At 40.8% G+C, this 21,460-nt stretch overlaps 1 protein-coding gene across 1 annotated transcript in view; it reads right to left on the minus strand.

Annotated features, from left to right (window-relative positions):
* Positions 1-428: 428 nt before the first annotated feature.
* stk32c (serine/threonine kinase 32C) overlaps positions 429-21,460 on the minus strand; it is a gene marked incomplete at its 3' end in the record, with an annotated part of 108,843 nt that continues 87,811 nt past the window's right edge. Inside the window, exons 3-9 of the mRNA XM_079689931.1 lie at positions 19,820-19,971; positions 10,295-10,468; positions 3,972-4,009; positions 2,169-2,258; positions 1,569-1,672; positions 1,327-1,443; positions 429-494 (exon numbers count right to left, since the gene is read on the minus strand). Of these exons, the coding sequence (XP_079546057.1) occupies positions 429-494; positions 1,327-1,443; positions 1,569-1,672; positions 2,169-2,258; positions 3,972-4,009; positions 10,295-10,468; positions 19,820-19,971 (741 nt within the window). The remainder of the gene's footprint in view (positions 495-1,326; positions 1,444-1,568; positions 1,673-2,168; positions 2,259-3,971; positions 4,010-10,294; positions 10,469-19,819; positions 19,972-21,460) is intronic.

A 21,460-nucleotide genomic window follows, 5' to 3' on the forward strand; every position in this document is an offset into this window, starting at 1 on the left:
TACTTTGTATGTAGATGGGAAATTTGGATCATTTACACAACTCTCTCAATTATTTAATTTACCAGTCTCACTTCTTCAGATATCTCCAGATTAGACACTTTGTTAAGACAAATATCTCTTCTTTCCCTGACATCCCAATGAACAACGCAATTGATCATATTCTCTCACTATCGCCGGGTAGCAAAGGGCTGGTCTCTCTACTCTATAATAGTATAAACAATATCGTTGCTTTATCTCTGCAACATGTCAGGAGTCGTTGGGAGAATGACATTGGTGAGGAAATGGCAGACGATCAATGGCAGAAAGTGCTTGACTTAATACACACCTCTTCCCCATGTGCTAGGCATAGATTGATACAACTCAAAATTGTTCTGAGAGTGCACTTTAACAAAGCAAGGCTGGCGAAGCTATTCCCTGACCTAGACCCTTCATGCCCTCGCTGTAACAGCCGGCCAGCAGATCACATTCTGGTCCTGTCCCAACCTCAGCTCATTCTGGGGCAACATATTCTAAGATTTTTCAAAAAGACATCACACCCAATCCTGTATGTGCTTCATTTGGGCTCACCCCTGAAACCGGCAACCTTAAAGGTAAAACTCAGGCAGTCATAGCATTTACCTCCTTGATTGCCAGGCGCCTAATTCTCCTGTCCTGGAAGGATCAAGCACCTCCCAATTTTACTAGAAGGATAAGAGACACTATGCACTTCCTTAAACTTGAAAAAATCCGGTCCACTCTAAAAGGCTCTGTGCAGAAGTTTACAAAGATTTGGACCCCCTTCCTAAATTATTACAATAGTTTACAGTTCCCCTTAAACCAGGATGACTAGAGCAATAGTTTGTGGCAGCAACAGCAGCAGCAGCAGGACTCCATCCCCCTCCCTTTCTTCTTCTTTTCTTTTCTTTTCTTTATTTCTTTGCTTAATTAAAAAAAAAAAAAGTTTTATTTTTCTTGGTTATTGTAGCCTACTTATCCTTTTTTTTGTATGACTATTTCCCACTGATGTGCTCTGTTATCCTTGTACATTGTATTATATTGTATGTACTGGAATTTGTTCACATATCCTTGGTTGGACAAAACCAAAAAAACAAGATCTGGAATTAAGGGGACGGGTGGGGAGGGTTGGGTGGGTGGGATTGGAATGGGATGCAATGCTATTGAATGTATATTAAACAAAAAAAGAAAAAAAGAAAAAGGAGTGATGAACGGAGAGGTTTTCAGTTGGTTGCAATGTGCAACTTCACAAATAGATGCCACTAAAATCTTGGCACTGCTCCTTTAGAGAAAGACCGGAAAGGTGATGATAGCCCATTGTGTCACGCTCACCTTCCTCAGCAGGGAGACCAGGTCCTTGGGCCAGGCTGCGCTGTACTGGACACTGACTGTACTGAAGAGCTGCATCAGGGACTCCACTGAGTTACTGGCATGGATATCATAGGGCCTCTGGTAAGGAAATATGAACACAAAAATAATGAACAATAGACATGATGTAGGGAAAGAGGAGTGGGTAAATAGAGGCAATTTCAGCTCTAGAACCTATACAACTCAGATTGTCCAAGATGTCTTACCCATCCACGAAGCACTTCGAAGATTGTCACCCCTAGTGACCACCAGTCTACATCAAATGCGTAGCCTGTACCCCCACTAACAAAAGACTGGAAGATCTCTGGGGCTGAAAGCACAAACAGAGAACACTTCAGGAGCAGAGAAGCTTTTTAAAATACTGAACACACATGTAGTCAGAGAGCGTCTTGTGTTACTTTGCAAAATGTCAAAAGAACATTTTTCCTCAGCTGTGCAGTCGACTCACAAGACAAGGGACATTTTTGCCTGAGTTTTTCACAAATAAACACAAGAGCTGTAATTTTTATCACTTAATTCACACAAGGGCCTCTTTAGTGATGATGAGCGAGTAAAAATATGCTGAGAAATCAGCCGTCTAGCACCTTCGAGCAGCAGTGATGAACTAAAACTCTCATAAATACAGACTTCAGTTTCCTGAATCACAGTACACATAGTTACAGACCATTCTTTCTTTCAGCCTATCCATTCAAAATGTAACATTAGTCAAAATATAATAACCTCATAACCATTCTTGTTCAGTATGGATGTGTATGTGCATGAAGCGATCAGGCATGATAACATGGTTTTAAAGATGGTGTTGTTACCCATGTAGGGCTTGGTTCCAGCTAAGGCAGTGGCCCTCTCTCCGTCCTTTATTATCGTCGCTATGTTGAAGTCCGTTAGGTGAGCGTGACCTGAGAGAAAGAAACACAAGTCCTTCACAACTAAATCCATCAAAGCTTTGGTATTTTTTTAGAAATGTCTACAAATGAAAAATATGAATGTGTCAAAAGAAAATGAAATGAAGGACAAGAAAAATGTGACATTCCGGTGGTTTTGTGTGTAGAGCACGTCCCTGAACTCTGACCCTGTTCCTTTTCGGACATATTATCCTGCATTGTCATTTATGTGTCCTACTTTTCCAGATCGACTACATCTCACTAAACTGTGCACTTGAAAGGTTGTTCGGCTGTTGTTTACAATTTTCTCCTCGCAGAAAAACATGACTATACTTACTGCTAAAAAATAATCATGGATATCTATATATATCTAACCTTACTAGATCTCATTGAGATGAAGATCTCTTTTACAAGAAAACCTGATGACAGCAGAAGAAATTAAAACAGTGATAAGGCCCACAGCCATTTATACACAAGCACATCCTAACAGCAGTGTTAGAAACAGATACAGCCATCTCTAAAGAGTTCTACAAGTAAACGTTTGAATTCAACAACTGGTAAGAGATAATGAATTCCTTTTTGATTTGAAAAAGTGGAAGAGATTTTTCCCCTATATTACGTGATGAAGTATCAGGAGTAAACTTGTTTAAGAGATGTAATAAACTAATATGAAACAAATGATAAAGATGATGATCTAGGAATAAAACTGTGGTAAACTGCATCAAGTTGTTTTAAGGTAGAATGTGTAGGAATAGAAGATGAAAACAATTATTTTGGTTTCATCTGCAATACAATTCTATACTGTCTGAAGATTTTTAGAAGATGGTAAAAGGTAAATAAATATGGATACAATAAGCATGTGTTTAGAAATAATGTTGTTCATTAAGATTGCAAATGACAATGGACCAAGCAAAGAACCTTGTGGAACTCCTTTAATTATTAACCTGTTAAGCCCCAAATACAAGAGAGGTTGATGCGAGACAATCCACACTGTAAAGATTGGCTGTTTTCTATTAAAAGGTCTCTTATTATACTCTTTTTCATCAAAATATTATAGGTCTCAAATATATACAAAACATGTCTCTGAAGTGTTTGGCTCCAAACACCAAACAGATCATTGCAGCATCCCTCTGTTTCAAAAGTGCTGATTCTCTGTCTGTGACTTTAGATCAAAATAAGGAGCCACTCCCCACGCCCCTCTGAGAGGTATTAGTTTAAAAAGAACACAATGGTGCTCTAGGAGGAGATTCAGGTGATAAGGTGGAGGGGGGGAGTTACCTTGGTTGGTGATTGGCTAATGGTTACACAAGACAACAAATTGTTATGACATCATAAAGTGGCCAAAATCTAATCAGCTCATTTTCAGACAGGTTTTTATATAAATCGATCAGGACAAAACGTGAGCAAATCTTTTCTCCTGAAACATTCAGAATCTCTTTACACATGTGTCCCACATGTTTATGTAGAAAAGACATGAAAAAGTTGATTTTGCGTAATAGGTGACCTTTAAGTAATTATATAATGCGTTCTGATAAATATATTTGAATGTTTGTTTTCCCTCGCTTAACAAGGAGCCTAAAATAAATGCTGATTGTTATTTCGCCCATGTCTGCTGCACACCAACAACGTCATATAAACAGAGACAGACACATGGAAACACACATAAGCATTGAGAGACACAAACACACATGCACACACACACACAAAGCAAACAGTTAACATCCTTACCTTGCTCATCCAACAGGATATTGTCTGGCTTGACATCTCTAAAGGAGACAATAACAGACACATCAAAAAGATAACATATGAAACCTTAATAACGAAAACATGCTTATGTTATGTCATAGTCATCAAAAACATTAATAAGGTTTCCATCCAAATGAAGCTCTTATTCTAATTAAATTAATATGCACTTCTGTAGTGCTTATACGCCATTTCAGATGACAGAAGACTGACAAAACAAACGTAATAACTTGAAGAAATGTAAAGCCCAATGTGTGCGTATAATTCTAATGTAAACACATACTATAACAGTGCTTTAAGTCATTTAGTTTGCTGTCAGCTAGGAAAGACTGAGATTAGATGTGTACAGTATGTGTGGATGTGAAAGTCTGTAGGAGGTGTTTGAAGGCTGATGAATGTGTGAATTCTGTACATGTTGGTGCAACATGTTGTGAATGTGTGTGTGTGTGTGTGTGTGTGTGTGTGTGTGTGTGTGTGTGTGTGTGTGTGTATGTGTGTGTGTGAGAGGGAGATCACTTTAATTTCCTGCATTTCAAACAGTGCGCAGAAGAACGGAACCCTCTCCCCCGAGAGGATCCTGCAGGAGAGTCAGCACATGCCTTTTACACTGGGCACCTCTATGCAACAGAGGGACACATCCAGGCACACACACACTCACACCCTAACACACACACACACACACACACACACACACACACACACACACACACACACACACACACACACACACATATCACAACATTTCCCAATCCCTACAAGCCCTCCCCGGGCAATTAACGGAGCACGCAGGGCTTATTTAATTATGCTGCACGTCATGCTTGTGTGGAGAATACACGGTCCGCAGAGAGCATGTACACTTCCCATAGGACGCTCTGTGCCAATGCAACGCTAAACTGATACTAAAATCATCTGCCAGAATTGTTCGAGGGGAGTGGTGGAGAGGGGGGGTGTCTGATCCAGCAGTACAATGCTGGAGGGAAATACTTACATGTTCACAGGAGGGATTCTGATACGAGTGCCACATTCAGCAGCATGCATTTAGTTTGATGTTCAAAAATTCACTTTTTTATTCATTTTGCAGCGAGCACAGAAACACCAATCCATCATGAAACGGCATGGAAGCGATTTGCTATTCTGTACAGGAACAAATTGTTTAAACGTGTTGAGTGTATGATGAAGACAGAATGGAAACAGAAGAGCGAAGAGGAGAGAAAAAAGGAAAAAGGGACTCTTCACTTTTACTTCCTGTCTTCTCATAGGACCAAATGTACCTCCTTGGACATGGTGGCAGCCGACTGTTGCTAGGAGACCAGAGACCCTTCTTCATTCAGTTGGTGCAACAAAATAATTGTATAGTATTCTCCTGTCTAAAACTTACGGGGTGGAACTAAATTGTAGAGCTGGGGCCGGCTATGGATACGGAGGGATTGGATTATGGCTCTGAGATCAGACATAATTGTGTCAAAGGCAAACAGCTGATGTCAAGGAGAGGGTGAAACAAATCTTGGAATAAAAAGCACAGATACAGATGCATCTGTTACCTTTAACTATAAGCAGAACTGATGTCTGACGTCTTTGCCAACTAGACTAGAAAAAAAAAGAAAAGACAATGACTTCCTCTGGTGTTGTGAAATGTGGAAAAGTGTCAGATTCTTTGAAATGAGCGCATATTCGCTTGGATGTTACACAAGCACTGCATAATGCATGAGGATGTTGATATGATATGTGAAGATGTATAGTATTATAGTATAGTAAAGCATGCAGGTACACACAAACAGCTTGTAAATACACCTATGTGGGAACACATTTGCAAATCGAAATACATACAAATGTGTATTTTTATACACAGTAGCTATATGATGTTCATGAAGCCTGGTGGAATCCTGCTTTTAATTCAGTTTCTATTTTCCATCCAGATCTGTGCCAAACAGGCGCTTCACTGGACATTAGGTCACATGGTAGACGTCATTTATCTGTTAACCTATTTAAAGTACATTTTGCCGATTTGTTATTTCATTTTATGGTAACAACATATTAACTTTAAATGCTTATTGTTTCCAGTTAGGGTGCAAATTGAAAACACACAGAAAAGGTCAATAGGTCAATAGAAACTCAACTATATGATTCTGGAATTGATGAAGTGTTTCCTGGGCAACATGTAGAGATAGCAGGGAGATACATGTTCATATATAGCAACAACATATTTAAAGAACAAATTCAAGTTTTTTGAAATAACATGCTAATTAGCGAGTTTTAGATGTGGGGTTGGGGGTATTTTTCTCCCTTTGGATGTTGCCTGGCTAGCCTTTACCAACGGGGTCTTCAAGTTATGCTAATTGTGTTCTGGCTCCAGCTTTATTTAATTGGGTTTAATTGATTTTGCTTTATTGGACAGTCCATGAGAGAGACAGGGAAGGAAGATAGAGACAGGACCGTATACAGCAAAGGACTATGGCTCACATTCAGCATAATTAATTCAAGAAAACAAGTGTATTTTCCCAAATAGACTATTCTTTACCATTCGGCTATGCTTCACGAATTTCAATTAGTTATTTTCTCAATGTATTTAAATTATCTAAAACATTTGATGAACACATTTGCAGGCTGAGTGCTTCATCATTAATCTTTGTATTGTTACTGTGCTAAAAGAGTATTTGAATAAGAAGCAGAAGGAATGACGCACGCACGAGCACGTGTGCACACACACACACACACACACACACACACACACACACACACACACACACACACACACACACACACACACACACACACACACACACACACACACACACACACACACACACACACACACACACACACACACACACACACACACACACACACACACACACACACACACACACACACAATGTAATCAGGATGAGGTTTTGAACAAGGTTCAAACTGTTTTCTCAGCCATCTGTGGTATTAAATCTGCAGTCTGCAGGGATCCGTCTCCTTCCCTTACTGGACTGCACACACACAGACTGCAACGCTCAGCATATCTGGACAAAAAGCTGCGGAGAGTAAGTCCCCCCCTTCTTTAGGATGATGGATGATATCAATTACCAGAACAAACATTAGGGCTATCTTTGTAAATGGAAAGTAACACTAAATAAAAACAGGGAGACCCAAATACCTGAATAAGGGTCTCCATGCAGCCCACACCAAGGCTCACTGAAAGAAGCCTCCAGATGTTGCGATGCATAAGGCTTAAACTTTATCTTCTTTTATTTTCCATTATGTTGCACTCTTAAAAACAAATGTTGGATATTTAGACATGGGAAAACAAACACATTCTTATTTATATTCTTCTCGATATCAACATTTATTTATTTATTTATTTGTTACTACTACAATGTGGTTTTGGCGCAGTGGTTAGAGCGTTGGTCATCAGATCTAGGGGCGTTGGTGAACTCCAGTACGAATCCCGCCACTGCGTCCTTGGGCAAGACACTTTACTTTGCCCACATTTGCTCCTGTGGGTAATGTCCACAGTAATGACTCTTACATGTCTAATATGTGTAATGTGTATTTGTAAAGCGCTCTAATAAAAAAATGTAATGCATTATTATTATTATTTTTTATTATTTACAATAAACAGCATTTTATTTCACTACAGTATTTAATTTTAATTTCTATATATTATTCTATTTAGATGTATATAGAATCCTACTTGGTAACAACATTCTCTGCATCATCTTGCACTATTTTATTCTACTCTGTGTCTTCTTGGACAATTTTTTATTGTTTTTTAAAATAGTGTTATTGTTTTTTCTTACGTCTTATATTATGACAATAAAGCCTTTGAATTTCTTGAATCTCAGGGATACAACGGTAGGTTAAAAATAGGGGAAACTAAAGAACATGTAGAGGGGAGCTGTAGGGCATCATGCACTTCTCTGGAAGAATAATGTTCTGTCCAAGAGGACGTGTTCTTACTGTAACTGGTGAGGTCAAACTGGAAGCAGCTACAGGATATGATAAAGGTGGGTGCAAATATATAAATATATGTCTACTGAGACACTCCAGTCATGTTTAGAGCCTAAAGAAGTGCATAGTACTGTATACACTGCTTGGTATAAAGACACTGTGACTTTGTGTTTCTGATACACTAAGTGCTTACACAAAGGAAAATGCAGCGCTGCCTCTGGGATTGAGATCATGCACCACTAGCACACATCAGGATGTAAAGCATGTTTTTTGTGTTCCAGCCTGAAGAGTAAATCATTACATTCATAAATCACCAATAATGATGCTTCAAGCTGGAGGACAGAGCACAAAGAGAAAAGCTCTTGAAAACTAAAAGTTATAGACACAACCTTGAGGTATTCTTTAGGGTCCTTCAATGCAGAAAATAGGGTAATGCTCTGAAGTAAAACTGGTGAAAAGTATGTTTGATGAAACAAAAAATAATGATGTAATGGCCTGACACTGGTGCTTAGGGTGCATGTGGAACGAGCTGGAAGTATTGTGGATGATAAACACTTTAATGGGTGTATTTGTGAAGTCGATGTGTCTGGCTCTCTCTCAGTTGTTTTTTTGAAGACTGAATCAAAACCCAGAAAAAAACACCTAGTCCAACATTGGACATTTATATAATGTTTTAGGTATTTTTATTTAGTAAAACTTTAAAATAAATCATGCTAACATCACTTTTTGTCTACTACACAGATTAATTTGACAAAAATATTTGATATTCCTGGTTAGTTTAAAGCTGTAACAAGAGTCTTTAAAGAGGCCCTATTCTTCTGATTTTCAGGTTCATATTAGTACTCATTAGACGCTTTCACACCGGAGTACTTTTCCCCGTACTTTTGTTACCGTTTAGTTCCGATAGTTCCTGGGATTTTGCGTTCACACCAAAAAAGAGAACTCAGTTCATGAGAACTTTTACCAACTTTTTAGTCCCTGCTAGAGAGGTGGTACTTTCCTGGGGAGAAAAAAGTTCCAATTTCTGATTGGATGGGCGATTTGCAAACCACGCCCCGTAAAACTCTGAAAAGTTTTGTGAAGCCGCCATTGCAATTGCTGGCATTAGCATTATTAGCATTAGACTAACTTATGGCAAAACAAAAGACAACATAGGAGCGGTGGAGTGATGAGGAGGTGTCGGCGCTTTTGGTGATTTACTCGGAAGTCCCCAACTCCGGGGACTTCCTGCCGGGGACTTCGGGTGGCAGTATCCGCCGTGAAGTTGTTTGCGGCCTGCCAGTAAACCCAAAGCGGAAGAAGAAGAAGTGACGCCAGCGGCTTCATTTGCATAATCTTCCGTCAGGGACTTATTCCGGTGTGAACGCGATCTGCTCTTTAGTTCCATGGGGGAACTAAGTGCTGGGAACTAAGTGCAGCAAAGTACTTGGTGTGAAAGCGGCTATTGTCTCTACTGGGACATGTTTCCATGCTTTAATGTTAAAAAGCTCTTTATTTTTCTCATACTGCCTGTGCTGCAGTGCCTCTTTTCACCCTCTGTCTGAAACCAGAGCGCAGTCTGCTCTGATTGGTTAGCTGCACTACATGTACCCATACCTATATAACACACTACAGGAGAGGGAAACCCCAAAAAGCTGAATATGGCACCTTAAAATACCCACCCTTTGACAGCTACCTATTTCATCCTGAAGGTCAGTTTTTTGTTTGTGTATATGATATAATGTCTGTGTAGTCACAGCTGTTGCAAATTAGCGATTTAAGCTACAAATGAAGGCTGCATTAATTGAAGATCATTACCTCACTCTACAGTTCCACTCAGCTCTTAGTAGTGCCTTAGGACATTTCTGGTTGTTTTTTAGATTTGTGCTACAAACAGTTTTGGTTCAGTTTCACAGCTCTCATCAGGGCTTTTTTTTAAACGCAGTAAATATATTGTGTTGTTCTTGGATAGTTTTTATTTGTACTCTTTCACTCTTCTTGAAACAAACACCAGAAGACCACTTAGTCATTTATAGTAATTGGATCTTAGGGCAGCAATATTCCTTGGAGTTTTAAAAAAAAAGTAAATTAAAGACCTACACTTTTTATTTGCCTTCTAACTTTTGATTATTTTTAGTGGTATCACCGTTCACTGTTCATGGTTTTGTGATCTAACGCTTTCCGTTTTGTTTTAATAAGTTCTCTGTTTTAGTTTTTATGTATCTTATCATACTCTGTAAAGCACTTTGGGCTGTATCATGCAAGAAAGGTGCTATATAAATAACGGTATTATTATAATCAAATGATAAGGCATTATCACAGTGGTTATAATGCATTATCATACCAGACGTGTTCCTTGTTAACTTCACATAACTAAAAGAGATTAATTGTACCTGTGGATGATGTGCTGGTTCTGCAGGTAGTCCAGAGCCAGCGTCATCTCACAGAGGTAGAGCTTCACAGCGTCCTCACTGAATTGGACGTTCTGCTGCAGGTGGTAGCGCAGATCTCCTCCCAGCAGGAGGTCAACCACCATGAACATGTCCTCCTCATCCTGAAACGAGTACCTGGGAGAAGAGGGGAGGACATTGCTCACTCTATGTCCAATGTCTTAGAAAACACATGCAATACAAGCAAAGGCCGAGCACAAACAGTATAGGGTGTGTGTGCTCTCGCAAGCAGTGCACAAAGTAGATGACATGAGCAAAGGTTACACATCTGCAGACACACATGCATGTTGAAAGAAACCTACACATCTGTATGAGCAACCACCGGGAAACATGCTATATTCATACATCCATCTCTGTCTTGCACCAAAAGAAACACCTTTGAATAAGCAACCTTTATGCATAATGCATATTTATATACGTCAATGCATGCTTCAGTTGGTTTCTGTGTGAATGTGTGCTTTCTGGCAGGCTCTGAGCACGCTGGACAGCAACATAACACACATCATTATCCTAATAACATGCCACTACTGTGGAGGGAATGCAAAAAGAGAGGGATTGGTTGTCGAATTAAAGCTTGAAAACACCCATCTTTGCATGATGTGACTTAATTGAAGGCTGCTCGTGGTCTGCTAGACCTTTTTTGTCAGTCAGGCTTACTAATCATGCACATCAAATTAAAACACAGCCTCTCAGTGATCTGGCTGGGGATTTGTAGCACTCCGCTCCACCATTTCTGCCCCAGACTTTAAACAAAACATTAAGCCACACGGGTGAACAAACTGTTTTGTGCATCGAAATCAAATGTATCCTCTAAGAAAAAGTAGAATAATATCTTAATAGGCCCCCCTTGTCAATTTAAAGAGGAGGAGGAAAAACAAATGGAGCCTCTGTGGTTTCGTCTATCAAACTCTGTTTAATGGGGTCTGCTATCGAGCCAATTCTTTATTTTCCCATTAAATGCTCTGATACTTTGCCGATATGAGTTCTTTTTACAGCTGCAGGTTCCCTCTGTTTCTTGAGGCTTGGCCTGTACATTCTCATTGGTCCTATTCAGGTGTAATTTCCTACCTCTCTATATGTGAGAAATGGGGCCCGTGTTTGCTGCAGAGCGAAATCAATCATTCTCTTCCACAGACTGGTGGAAAAACCCATTAGGGTCTTTTTCTCCTCCAAAAACAAAGCGTAGATTAATTTATGAAAGGCCTTCCACTTTCCTGTGATGGAATAGATAATGGGCGGAAAGTACACTCTATTGACTCAGTGTACACAAATATAACATACAAAGCTTTGTATTACATTCAAGTGTGTTTATTCTACCTCACACTTTTCCTTTTCCTCAGACAACCTGACACCACTGTAGCGAGATAGCATGCACTCAATAGGAAATGACAGCAGAGCCACCTACATCAGACACGGTGCAGCGACCCGCTCTGACCCCTCAGAGATCAGCCTCAGCATTAAAACACGGCCTCAGCAGATGTCCGGCCGCAGGATGTTGTTGCACTTGGCAGGAGTTCTTCCCTGTTACCTTTTTATCACCTAATTGTCACGGTCTGATTCCCTGCATCCAGTTGACAGATCATTGTTGTGCGAGGCGGCAGGCGCTATCTCGGTGTTCTGCAAAACAGTCTTTCCAATCCCCTGCCCAAATATCTACACTCCTAAGAGAAAGCAGCAGCGGCTCTGGCTGGCTGTCAATTGCTTCCACACTTTTGGCTGAGGTGACAAGGAGATGTCAGATATTGGCCGACAGCTGGAGCATAAAAAAATCTCTTGGGCTCACAAGAATTGTCACCTTAAAGACCTTAACAAAGGATGGGAGAGGAAGGAAACGCAAACTATTTGATCTCTTTTTTAGGGAACTCTTTGATCCAAATTCTCCCCGATTTAAAGACAAACAAAACCTCAGTAGCTGTTTTTCTACAGGCTCTGCGCCCAGCCTCAAAGTGAGCAAAGAGGAAATGATGTATCATGTGAATGCAGCTTTAGTTGAACGGCACAGAAATATATTCAGACATCTATCCACCCCCTAACTTCTGGCCCTGATTTAGGTCTTGGTCAAAAGGGTTCCACAATATAGGGGTCAGTATGCTTCACACAACTATTCAAAAGAAAAAAATTGGACAAGCACGTCCACTTTGAAAAAAAAGGAAATGGCCACATGTGTGATAGTACGGAATTTCACTCAATTGAACACCTTGATTGCCTTTAAGAGAGATAGTGTCTTCTCTTAACCCCCTATGAGTCATTACGTCTCATCTCTCGTTGAACTGTCAATCTTTTGTCTTTTGTCGAACCCTAACCCTAACCCTACTGTTCCAGGAAGTTTCCAACATGTTCCGACCTTAAGCAAAGTACTCGAGGCTTCCCACTTCCTCCCAAGGTGTTCCTAGGCCAGATCAGATGCACATTCTGTACGCTCAGGGTCTACCCTTGGGTCTCCTTGCAGATGGATTTGCCCGGAATACCTTGACAAGAATTAGTCCAGGAAAAACTCTTATCAGATGCCACTGGCTTCTTTTAATACAAAGGAGAAACTGTGTATCTTTTCTCAGATACCAAGGCTCCACGTCTTGCCCAAAGGGGACATGAAAGCCCATTTCAGACGCTGGCAATCAAGGACATGCTTACTTCAAGGGTATGGTAACATTTGTGATGACATAGGTGAAGGGTAAATGGGATTTCCAGCAACCATCTGAGTGCTCTGCAATGCTTTTTTGATGCAGCATGTAGCTGTGAATCTCTTGAGCAGGAGGAGATCTTGAAAAAGCCAAACAGCATTCTATTTGCTTGCTTTCTAGTTTCGCTCTACGATGAAAGAAGAAGACTTGAGGAAGAAATCCAATATTTACTCTCTTTTCAGTTTCATGTGTATTTCCACCAGCTCCTTGGGGCAATATCCGGCTTTAGAGTTTCTAAATGTTCAGCAGCCAGATGCTAACTTTCAAGTTTCATTGCAGGAAAGGTAGCATATGGTGGATTTCTGTATATCCCTACTTCTCTTCAAATCTGCACAGCCCTCCACTTTAAAATATAAAATACAACAGTCTGTCATATATTGTCACATATTCATTGTACTACGTTTAGTTTTTTTGTTTCTTTTGTATATTTATATTTGGTATAAATAATTGTCTTTTGTTCGTTTTTTTTAACAAATATTTTCTTTTTATAATCATTATATTTTTGACCTTCTCTTAAGTATTTCCTTATGTACCATACACCAAAGCAATTTGCCTGTATGTGTAAACGTACCTGGCAATACACTAGACACTGATTGTGATTATCAGAGCTTTTAAGATGATAAGAGAAATACAACAGGACCACAGAGTAGGACACTGCACTTTTAAATGCCCTATTCTGCTCCTCATACTGAACAATTAGCACAGTTTATTACAATAGGCACAGAGACGTGTGAGTCAAAACTTGATTATGAATGAATGCCTTGCAGTAATCTGGGGCCTGGGGGGGGGGGGGGGGGGGGCTGGGACTGTCTAACAGCAGCAGGAGGCCATGTGGCTGAGGCCAGGACAGGACAGGCTGCGACAGAGACGAGACTACAGTAAGGGAAGAAGGTTAGCCGGCTGGAAGGAGTACAAGGTATAGGCTGAAATAATCAGGCCACAATGACAAATGAGCACAGGGAGGTAGGGAGGGGGGACAGGGAAAGGGTTTTGAGGAAAAGGCAACAGAGAAACAAGAGCTTGTGATTCTGTTGGCTGGAGCCGCTCTGAAAAGTTTTCAATGGCCTAGATAAAGTTGATGATAGAGATGGGCCGGCAGGAAGTGGCTGAGTGACTCAATCACAAGACGCTCGCAAGCACCTTTGGGATCCGGCAACAATAGTGTGAGTGAACGCTGCCCCTCCCCTCGGCGCCCTTCAACAAAACGCCTGAAGACGCGACACCCCCACTGGCCTGCTTTCACAAGGTGCACTTTCAGAGCCATGTCCTACAAAAAGTTCTGCTTTAAAAGAAGCCATTTCAAGGCTGCAAATCCAGGGCAAAACAATCTGTTGATGCACAATGATATATGAGAGGCCGAGGTGGAGGAAGTACTCAGATCTTTTACTTGAGTAGAAGTACCAGAGTGTAGGAATACTCTGTTACAAGTAAATGTCCTGCATTCCTGGTTACTCAAGTAAAAGTACCAAAGTATTATCATCAAAATATAGTGAAAGTAGCGACAGTAAAAGTAGTCATTGTGCAGATTGGTCCATTTCAGAATAATATATATGATATGTTTTATAATGATTGATCATTAAAGTGTTCTCAAAGCTGGTAAAGGTGCAGCTAGTTTGAATGACTTTGTATTCTGAAGGGTAGCTTGTGAATTTGCTCCAGGTGGAACTAAAGTCTGATTTAACACTTGATTATATTTCACATCATTCATCCACATCTGTAAAGTAACTAAAAGGATTAAATACATGTAGTGGAGTAAAAGTACACCATTTACCTCTGAACTGTAGTGGAGTAGAAGTACACCATTTACCTCTGAACTGTAGTGGAGTAGAAGTACAAAGTGGCATAAAATGGAAATACTCAGTACCTCAGAATTGTACTAAAGAACAGTACTTGAGTAAATGTACTTAGTTACTTAACACCACTGATTAGAGAAACGCTATTTGGCCTTCTATGAGGGTGATTGGAGGCCATGCCCCCAAACAGGGCTTGCTATAAATGCTGACTGTAGATTAAAGAGGCTAATTTGTTCCACACTCTCCTAAGGCTTTGTTCCACGCAGGCCTGAAATCAATATTCCTAATGGAGGCTGAGCAGGACACAGAACATCCATCCTCACCACTCCTCTAGCTCACTCTCTGACTTTGACGGAGTGATGGACAGTAAGAGCAAAGCCATACAAAATCCTTCAGATGGACTTGAAACCTTTCAAATCCTTTAAGATGCTCCCGTGGGGCCGTGTTCAGACCCCCCCTCTCTGATGACAGCCCCCCGCCCTGACTCTGTTCCTCTGTGGCAAAGTCCCGTCCACCATGAGTCACTGCAGGCCGCAGGGAGAGCGTGAATGCTTGTTTGACTGATATGTTGTGATGTAGCGCTTAAGGCGAGCCTTGCCTTTATAATGATGTACTATACTCCGCAAACCAGGGGATCAAATGTGTTGCTACGCCTGATGCTGGTTAGTCTGGCTCTCTACGTGGGGAGAGACGACCCCTGCACTCTGAGGCTTCAAACAAAAGCAAGGGAAAGAAGAAGTCAGCATCTTGGTGTGAGCGGTAGATGATTTGTCCTCCTCCGAGGTAATCCATTCAGTGTACCCTCGACTCCTACACATCATGTCTCTGCAGCGAGGGAATGGTCGCAGCAATTATTGTGGGCTGCAAACTTGACATCTGCCCAGCTTTAGGCAGCCTTTACGCAGCTGATGCGATTCGGTGTAAGCTTCCACAAGGTTGCTTCCTAATGAATTTTCTCTGAAGCTATGGACGGAGCTGTTCAAAAGCACAGCGGAATTCAGGATGTTTCCAGGCATAAACGGTGTCTTTGTGTGGAGGTAAGAGCTGGAGGAAAAGCTCACAAATCCTCTTAGTCTGTACATCTCTTCCTTTGACCAGATCAATGCCAAATGCTTTTTTATCTTCCCTCCTCTGTACTTTATGCCCCCCCGTTCCTCTTTGTGATTGCAGGAATCATCACTTTCTCTGACAGCTGTTTGGTGTGTTTTCCCACATTCTCTCCGAGTGGCTGAGTGTCTCTTTGGCTCCCTCCTGGCACCGTATCAATAAAGAACACTCCCATGAAGCTGTATGAAAGCTGGCGTTTCTCGTGACTTGCATCTTTCATTGTACGCTTTTGAGAACAGGCAGTTTCCAAAAACCTATCGCATGTCCATTCATATTGAACTGAGTGCCCAATTGCAAACTGACAGGAATCTTAACCCTCTGTTTGACAAGCCTATCGATGCTGGCAACTGTCTGATCTCCAGGGAATTAGTTAGACAACATACACACGTGACGGACCAATTAGGTTCCTAGTTGTTATACAGTGAGGGAGACGAGGGGAATATGAAGCAGCGTTCCCATCAGCCCCATCTCATTACCTGCTGTATCCAGCAGCAGCTAAAGGAAGCAGGCACTTTATGTGATGCATACAGGTGCAACACATAACAAGGCTGTCACGCACAGATGCTCACAAGGCGTAAACTTGGGTAGAAATATCAAACATGCCAGACTCCAGATATACATTGATTTCTTTTTCTGCTCAATATGTCCTCCTCCCTCTATCTCAAGAAGGAAAAGCACAGCTTTCCTTCAATGAATCACTGCTATGCACAGAGAAAGCTCAAAACCTTTGTCTCAGAGGATGATCTTTGGATTGGTCCTGTATGAATCCATTTGCTTGATGAGGACGGTGGAACCAATCCAGACTCTATTTTCAGTCACTTTCTGACTGTATTTCTGCACAATTAGGGTACCAAAAAGGGGATTCTCTCTCTTGCATGGGTCCAGGTTATTCTCTTACAAACACCAACACAGCTGCTCAAGTTCATGGTCTGTGCGCTGCTTAGACAGATTCACATAGTAACAGCTGCATTCAGGCGCACAGCTGTTTAGACGTCCCATTTCTCTGATGTCGAACAACCTGATGGAAGGTACAACAGCCTGTTGAGGATGTGCCTTTGCTCTTCAACTCTTACTAAGATGCTTTATTTGTTGCAGATCTGACAGCTTCCCTATGCTTTTCAAGAGGGATCAAATATAATCACACAAGCTCGGGGCAAGTTCGGGACACTCCTTTTAAGAAAAGCAGCCCGAAGGCCCTTTAAAAGGTTGGTTTATCCCTATTGAACAAGACTTGCAAGTCAGTGTTAGGGGTTCAAAGCATCCCCATGCACTCAGAAACAAAAGGCTAATTGACTGGCAGTGATCGCTTTGTCGAGAGCAGTGTTTAATAAGGGAGTTAAGCTTTTGGTAGTTTTAAGGTGTTGGTTAAACGCACATTTGTTATAATTTCTTTAAGCAGGCTTAGATGCCCGTCAACAGAACAAAAAATGCCTCTTAATGTACCTCTAGTGGTATCAAGCCTTGCTGATAGCTTCGGTCTTAAAAGATCCTGTCACCGTTTAATACAATGATAAGAAAAAAGCCCAATAACCTATTTGTATAACACGCTTGAAATCTACCCTTCATACTTCCTCTTATGATAAGCAATCTGAGGCTGAAAGGAAATGAAATAATAATAATAATAATACATGAGACTTGTATAGCGCTTTTCAGGAAACTCAAAGACGCTTTGACAGAGAATTTAAAAGAAAAAAGAAAAATACAAAAAGAGATGGAGAGCTGTGATGGAGGCTGTTTTTTCTTAAAGCATATTCAAGTAACAAGCATCATTGACCTACATTTGATTGACTTATAACTTAACTTGAGGCAATATACTTCACCTCTAGTGAGTGGCCCAACACTTTCGTATATTTTTCTGTATGTGGCCCTCAGTGAAAAAAGTTTGGACACCCCTGATCAAGAGTCACTAAGACAATTTGAATTTACATTTATTCAAAGGTACTGACTCGGGTATTTCTGTCTGTCTGTCTGTCTGTCTGTCTGTCTGTCTGTCTGTCTGTCTGTCTGTCTGTCTGTCTGTCTGTCTGTCTGTCTGTCTGTCTGTCTGTCTGTCTGTCTGTCTGTCTGTCAAAAGTGTTGAGGAAAACGAATGGCCCCATTTTCTTAAAACATAGCGGAAGAAGAAGCATGAGCTAAGGAATAATAAAACAATTTTTCAAGTCAGAAAAAGAACTCAAAAAGCTGCATAACATTTGGGTTAAGATGTGAGAGAGTGACACAATTTGACTCGTACCAGAGCTGACGTAGATATCTCAAATCTATGGCAAATTAACAACAAATGTCTCATGTAATCATAAGTCTTTAGGTACATTAGATACTATTTTGTAATGTTTCTGTCACTACCTATCCTCATTGGGTTAGGGATATTCATCCATACCGAAGGGTATGAAGGACAAAATGTGGATTATCTACAGCAGGGGTCGGCAACTTTTTTGATATGAAATGCCATTTAAAAAAAAATCTGAGTAGTGTGCCGGCGTTCGTGACAGATGAGTAGATCGCCACTGGGTTTTCAACTAAAGACACAGCCACGCAGAAACTGCGGCATGTACAGCTCCTTATGGGTAGTGCAATGTGTGAAGTGCGCTACACCCCTGGTCCTTTCACCATGGAGGAAAGCAGCAGCAAGTCGACTGGAGTTAAAGAGAGCGGGGCCTAGAAGTTATTCTTCTGTGCTGCGTGAAAGACAAGCTCTGCAGGGGGAAACGCGCTCTGCAGGGGGAGACGCGCTCTGCCGGCGGTCTCATTCAGGATCCGAACATACAATTTAAATATTTTGCACACTTATTCCTAGTGTGCCACTGGTTGCGGTCCCGCGTGCCAATGGTGGCACACGTGGCAGGGGTTGCCGACCCCTGATCTGCAGTAACTAAGACATTTCGTCGAGTTACAACTTCCCAACAAGATAAATGGGCCTTTGTGGAGCATCTCCGTGAAACTGACTTAGAAACAGAGAGGAGGTGTGAAGTGTGAAACTTCTTCTTCCCACGTCGCAGCAATTATACAGTTTAGCCTCTTTGTCAGTAATGGCCATTTGAGATAGTGCTGGATGCAAAGCATGAGGGAGAGAGAAGCAACACATGGACAACTAGAACACAGAATGCTTTGGCAGCCATACACTCCTGCAGGGAATGATAGGCTACTATAAAAAAGACACAGGCCTACTACTGTACGATCATTAAATGCCCACAGCTTGTTCTAGTAGAGTGGCTTCTCTAGTAGCCAAACATATCCCGAACATTAAACCTAAATCATTCACAACTTGATGAGGGAATGAGCTCTACTATGTCTTGGTTCATCTGCTCAGTCTCTACACAATCCATTATGCGATGCATGAATATCAACATATTCTGCCAACAATTGCTCAGAGAAGATAGGCACGTGCAATATCATTCTACCAATTACAGAGGAGGTAAAGTGCTTTGTGTAATATGCCGTGAATGCCGTGCCAGGTCCCCAATTACATTTAGAAATGTGTCCCGCTCGGAGATGAGCGTTGAATAATGAAAGCAGCCTCCATTCACCCACATATCAGACTCAAGGGAAGAGTAAGGTCATTATAAACCACAGTAATTATCAAATGTGTGCTTCATGGGCTCTGAGTCAAAATTAATATTACAAAATATCTCTGCTGTGTAAATTGTTTCTTAAATGAATAGCTGTGGTTTTCTTTGCTTTAGGCATTTAGGAAACCAACAGCACTTTCTTTCTCCACTAAGTGCCAAAATAAAGTGCAGAATCTCTAACATCTATTTGAGGGATTTAAGAGTGAGCATGCACTTGTCTATTCGGAGGGGCAGATATACAAAATGCATAGACAGACAAAGCAGGCGACCGACACAGGCAGTGCAGACCACATTGAAAGTATAAAAACATGGGATAGTCACCAGAGATTTACTAAAAAAATATGTTCAATTTCCTGTAGGATCTCAAGCTCTCTAAAGACGTTTCGGACCTCATCTCTCTCCACGCACTGCTGTTTGTTCATGTACTTCATTGCGTACATCTTCTCCGTGTCCCTCTTTTGCACAATGCATACCTGCAGAAAAAAGGAGAAAAACAGGTATAAGTAAAAAAAACTGAATCAGAAATCCTTTATTCGTCCGGCAGCGGGGAAATGTACAGTGTGACAGCAAAAGTGGCATAGCAGGTAGAGAAAAGGCATGCAATAATAATGACTTATTAAATATAGAGTAGAAAAGCACACATTAGTAGTAGAATAAAAATAAAGGATAATGGATACAAAATAAGTAGCAGCTATTTAAAGAGTGACATAAGTAACATATTAAGGTGTTGAGGCATTAGAACAATTTATAAAACTGTTTGGACATTATAAACATTTTAGTTTTTTTCATATAGCAAACTAATTATTGCACATTACAATTGCAAAAGAAAGTGTCTGTATTATGTATGATTATTTGTGTATTGCAGAATTATATTGGCATGGAAAGTGAATAACTGGTAATGTGTCGAAAACAAGTTTCAGCTCCACAAATGAGACCACACTGCCATGAGAATGAAAAGCATTTTAAAAGAACACAGCATCTTCTAGCTGTTGGTTGAAGCCAGTGTTGATAGATGCCCTATACCTGTGAATGAAATGCTGACACGACGCTCTGCGCACCTCTAATTCACTTCTCAATCACAGAACTTTGTGGCACAAACCACTTCCAAACAAAACCTCATTATTTATTTACCGCTTGTGTTTTTTGTCACTAAATTGCCACGAAAAGGTCAGGAGCAGGACGGGACTCCAGAGAGGTCAGAGTCATTACAGTAACATTACCGTGGCGACCAAAGTCATTAAGTGGATCATCTGTCTGCCGCAGATCCTGACTTATGGACAAATGAGGTCCAGTCTGTTCTCTTGTCTTACCTTAAGACAAGATAATGAATCAATGCATAAGGATGAAATGGAAAAGAACAGGTTTGCATTCCTAGAGAACTCTTATGCCAAATGTACACAAATATTGATGCACCAGCCAGGATTGTTCTATGGTCAGTATGGAAAGTGGGAATGAATTCAGCAACTGTCATATCTTATTGCAAGTGTGCATTGTACTTAAATGGACTTGGATACATCTGAATCTATGCCTTAATGCAGGGGTGGGGAACCTCCTCCCCCGGGCCGCGAGACCATTTGGTACGGCCCTCGAGGTAATTTATAAACACACGCAAAAAGATTTTTTTTAATCTAGACCGCAAAAGAATTAGAGAAAAATAAGAGAATAAAGTAAACAGGTATAAAATACTATATGACAGTACAAAAAAGTTGCTATTAATAAACAAGAATAGAGTTTAAAAGGGGAGGGATTTGTAAAAGATCCATAAAGAAAAAGAAAATCTGCTTACAGTTCTGTTTCATATGGGTGTTGAGAGATGTATCCATAGATCTCTTCATGTTGCTCTCAAAGTGCACCAGATTGATGCATTTAACTTAAACATTTAAAAACAAATCTTCACGGGGGAGCATGCCCCCGGACCCCCCTAGAGGAGGTTAGGTCCCCCACCACTTAAATCACTTAAAT

This window comes from Notothenia rossii, assembly GCF_949606895.1.
Source record: "Notothenia rossii genome assembly, chromosome: 6".
Lineage (NCBI taxonomy): Eukaryota > Metazoa > Chordata > Actinopteri > Perciformes > Nototheniidae > Notothenia > Notothenia rossii.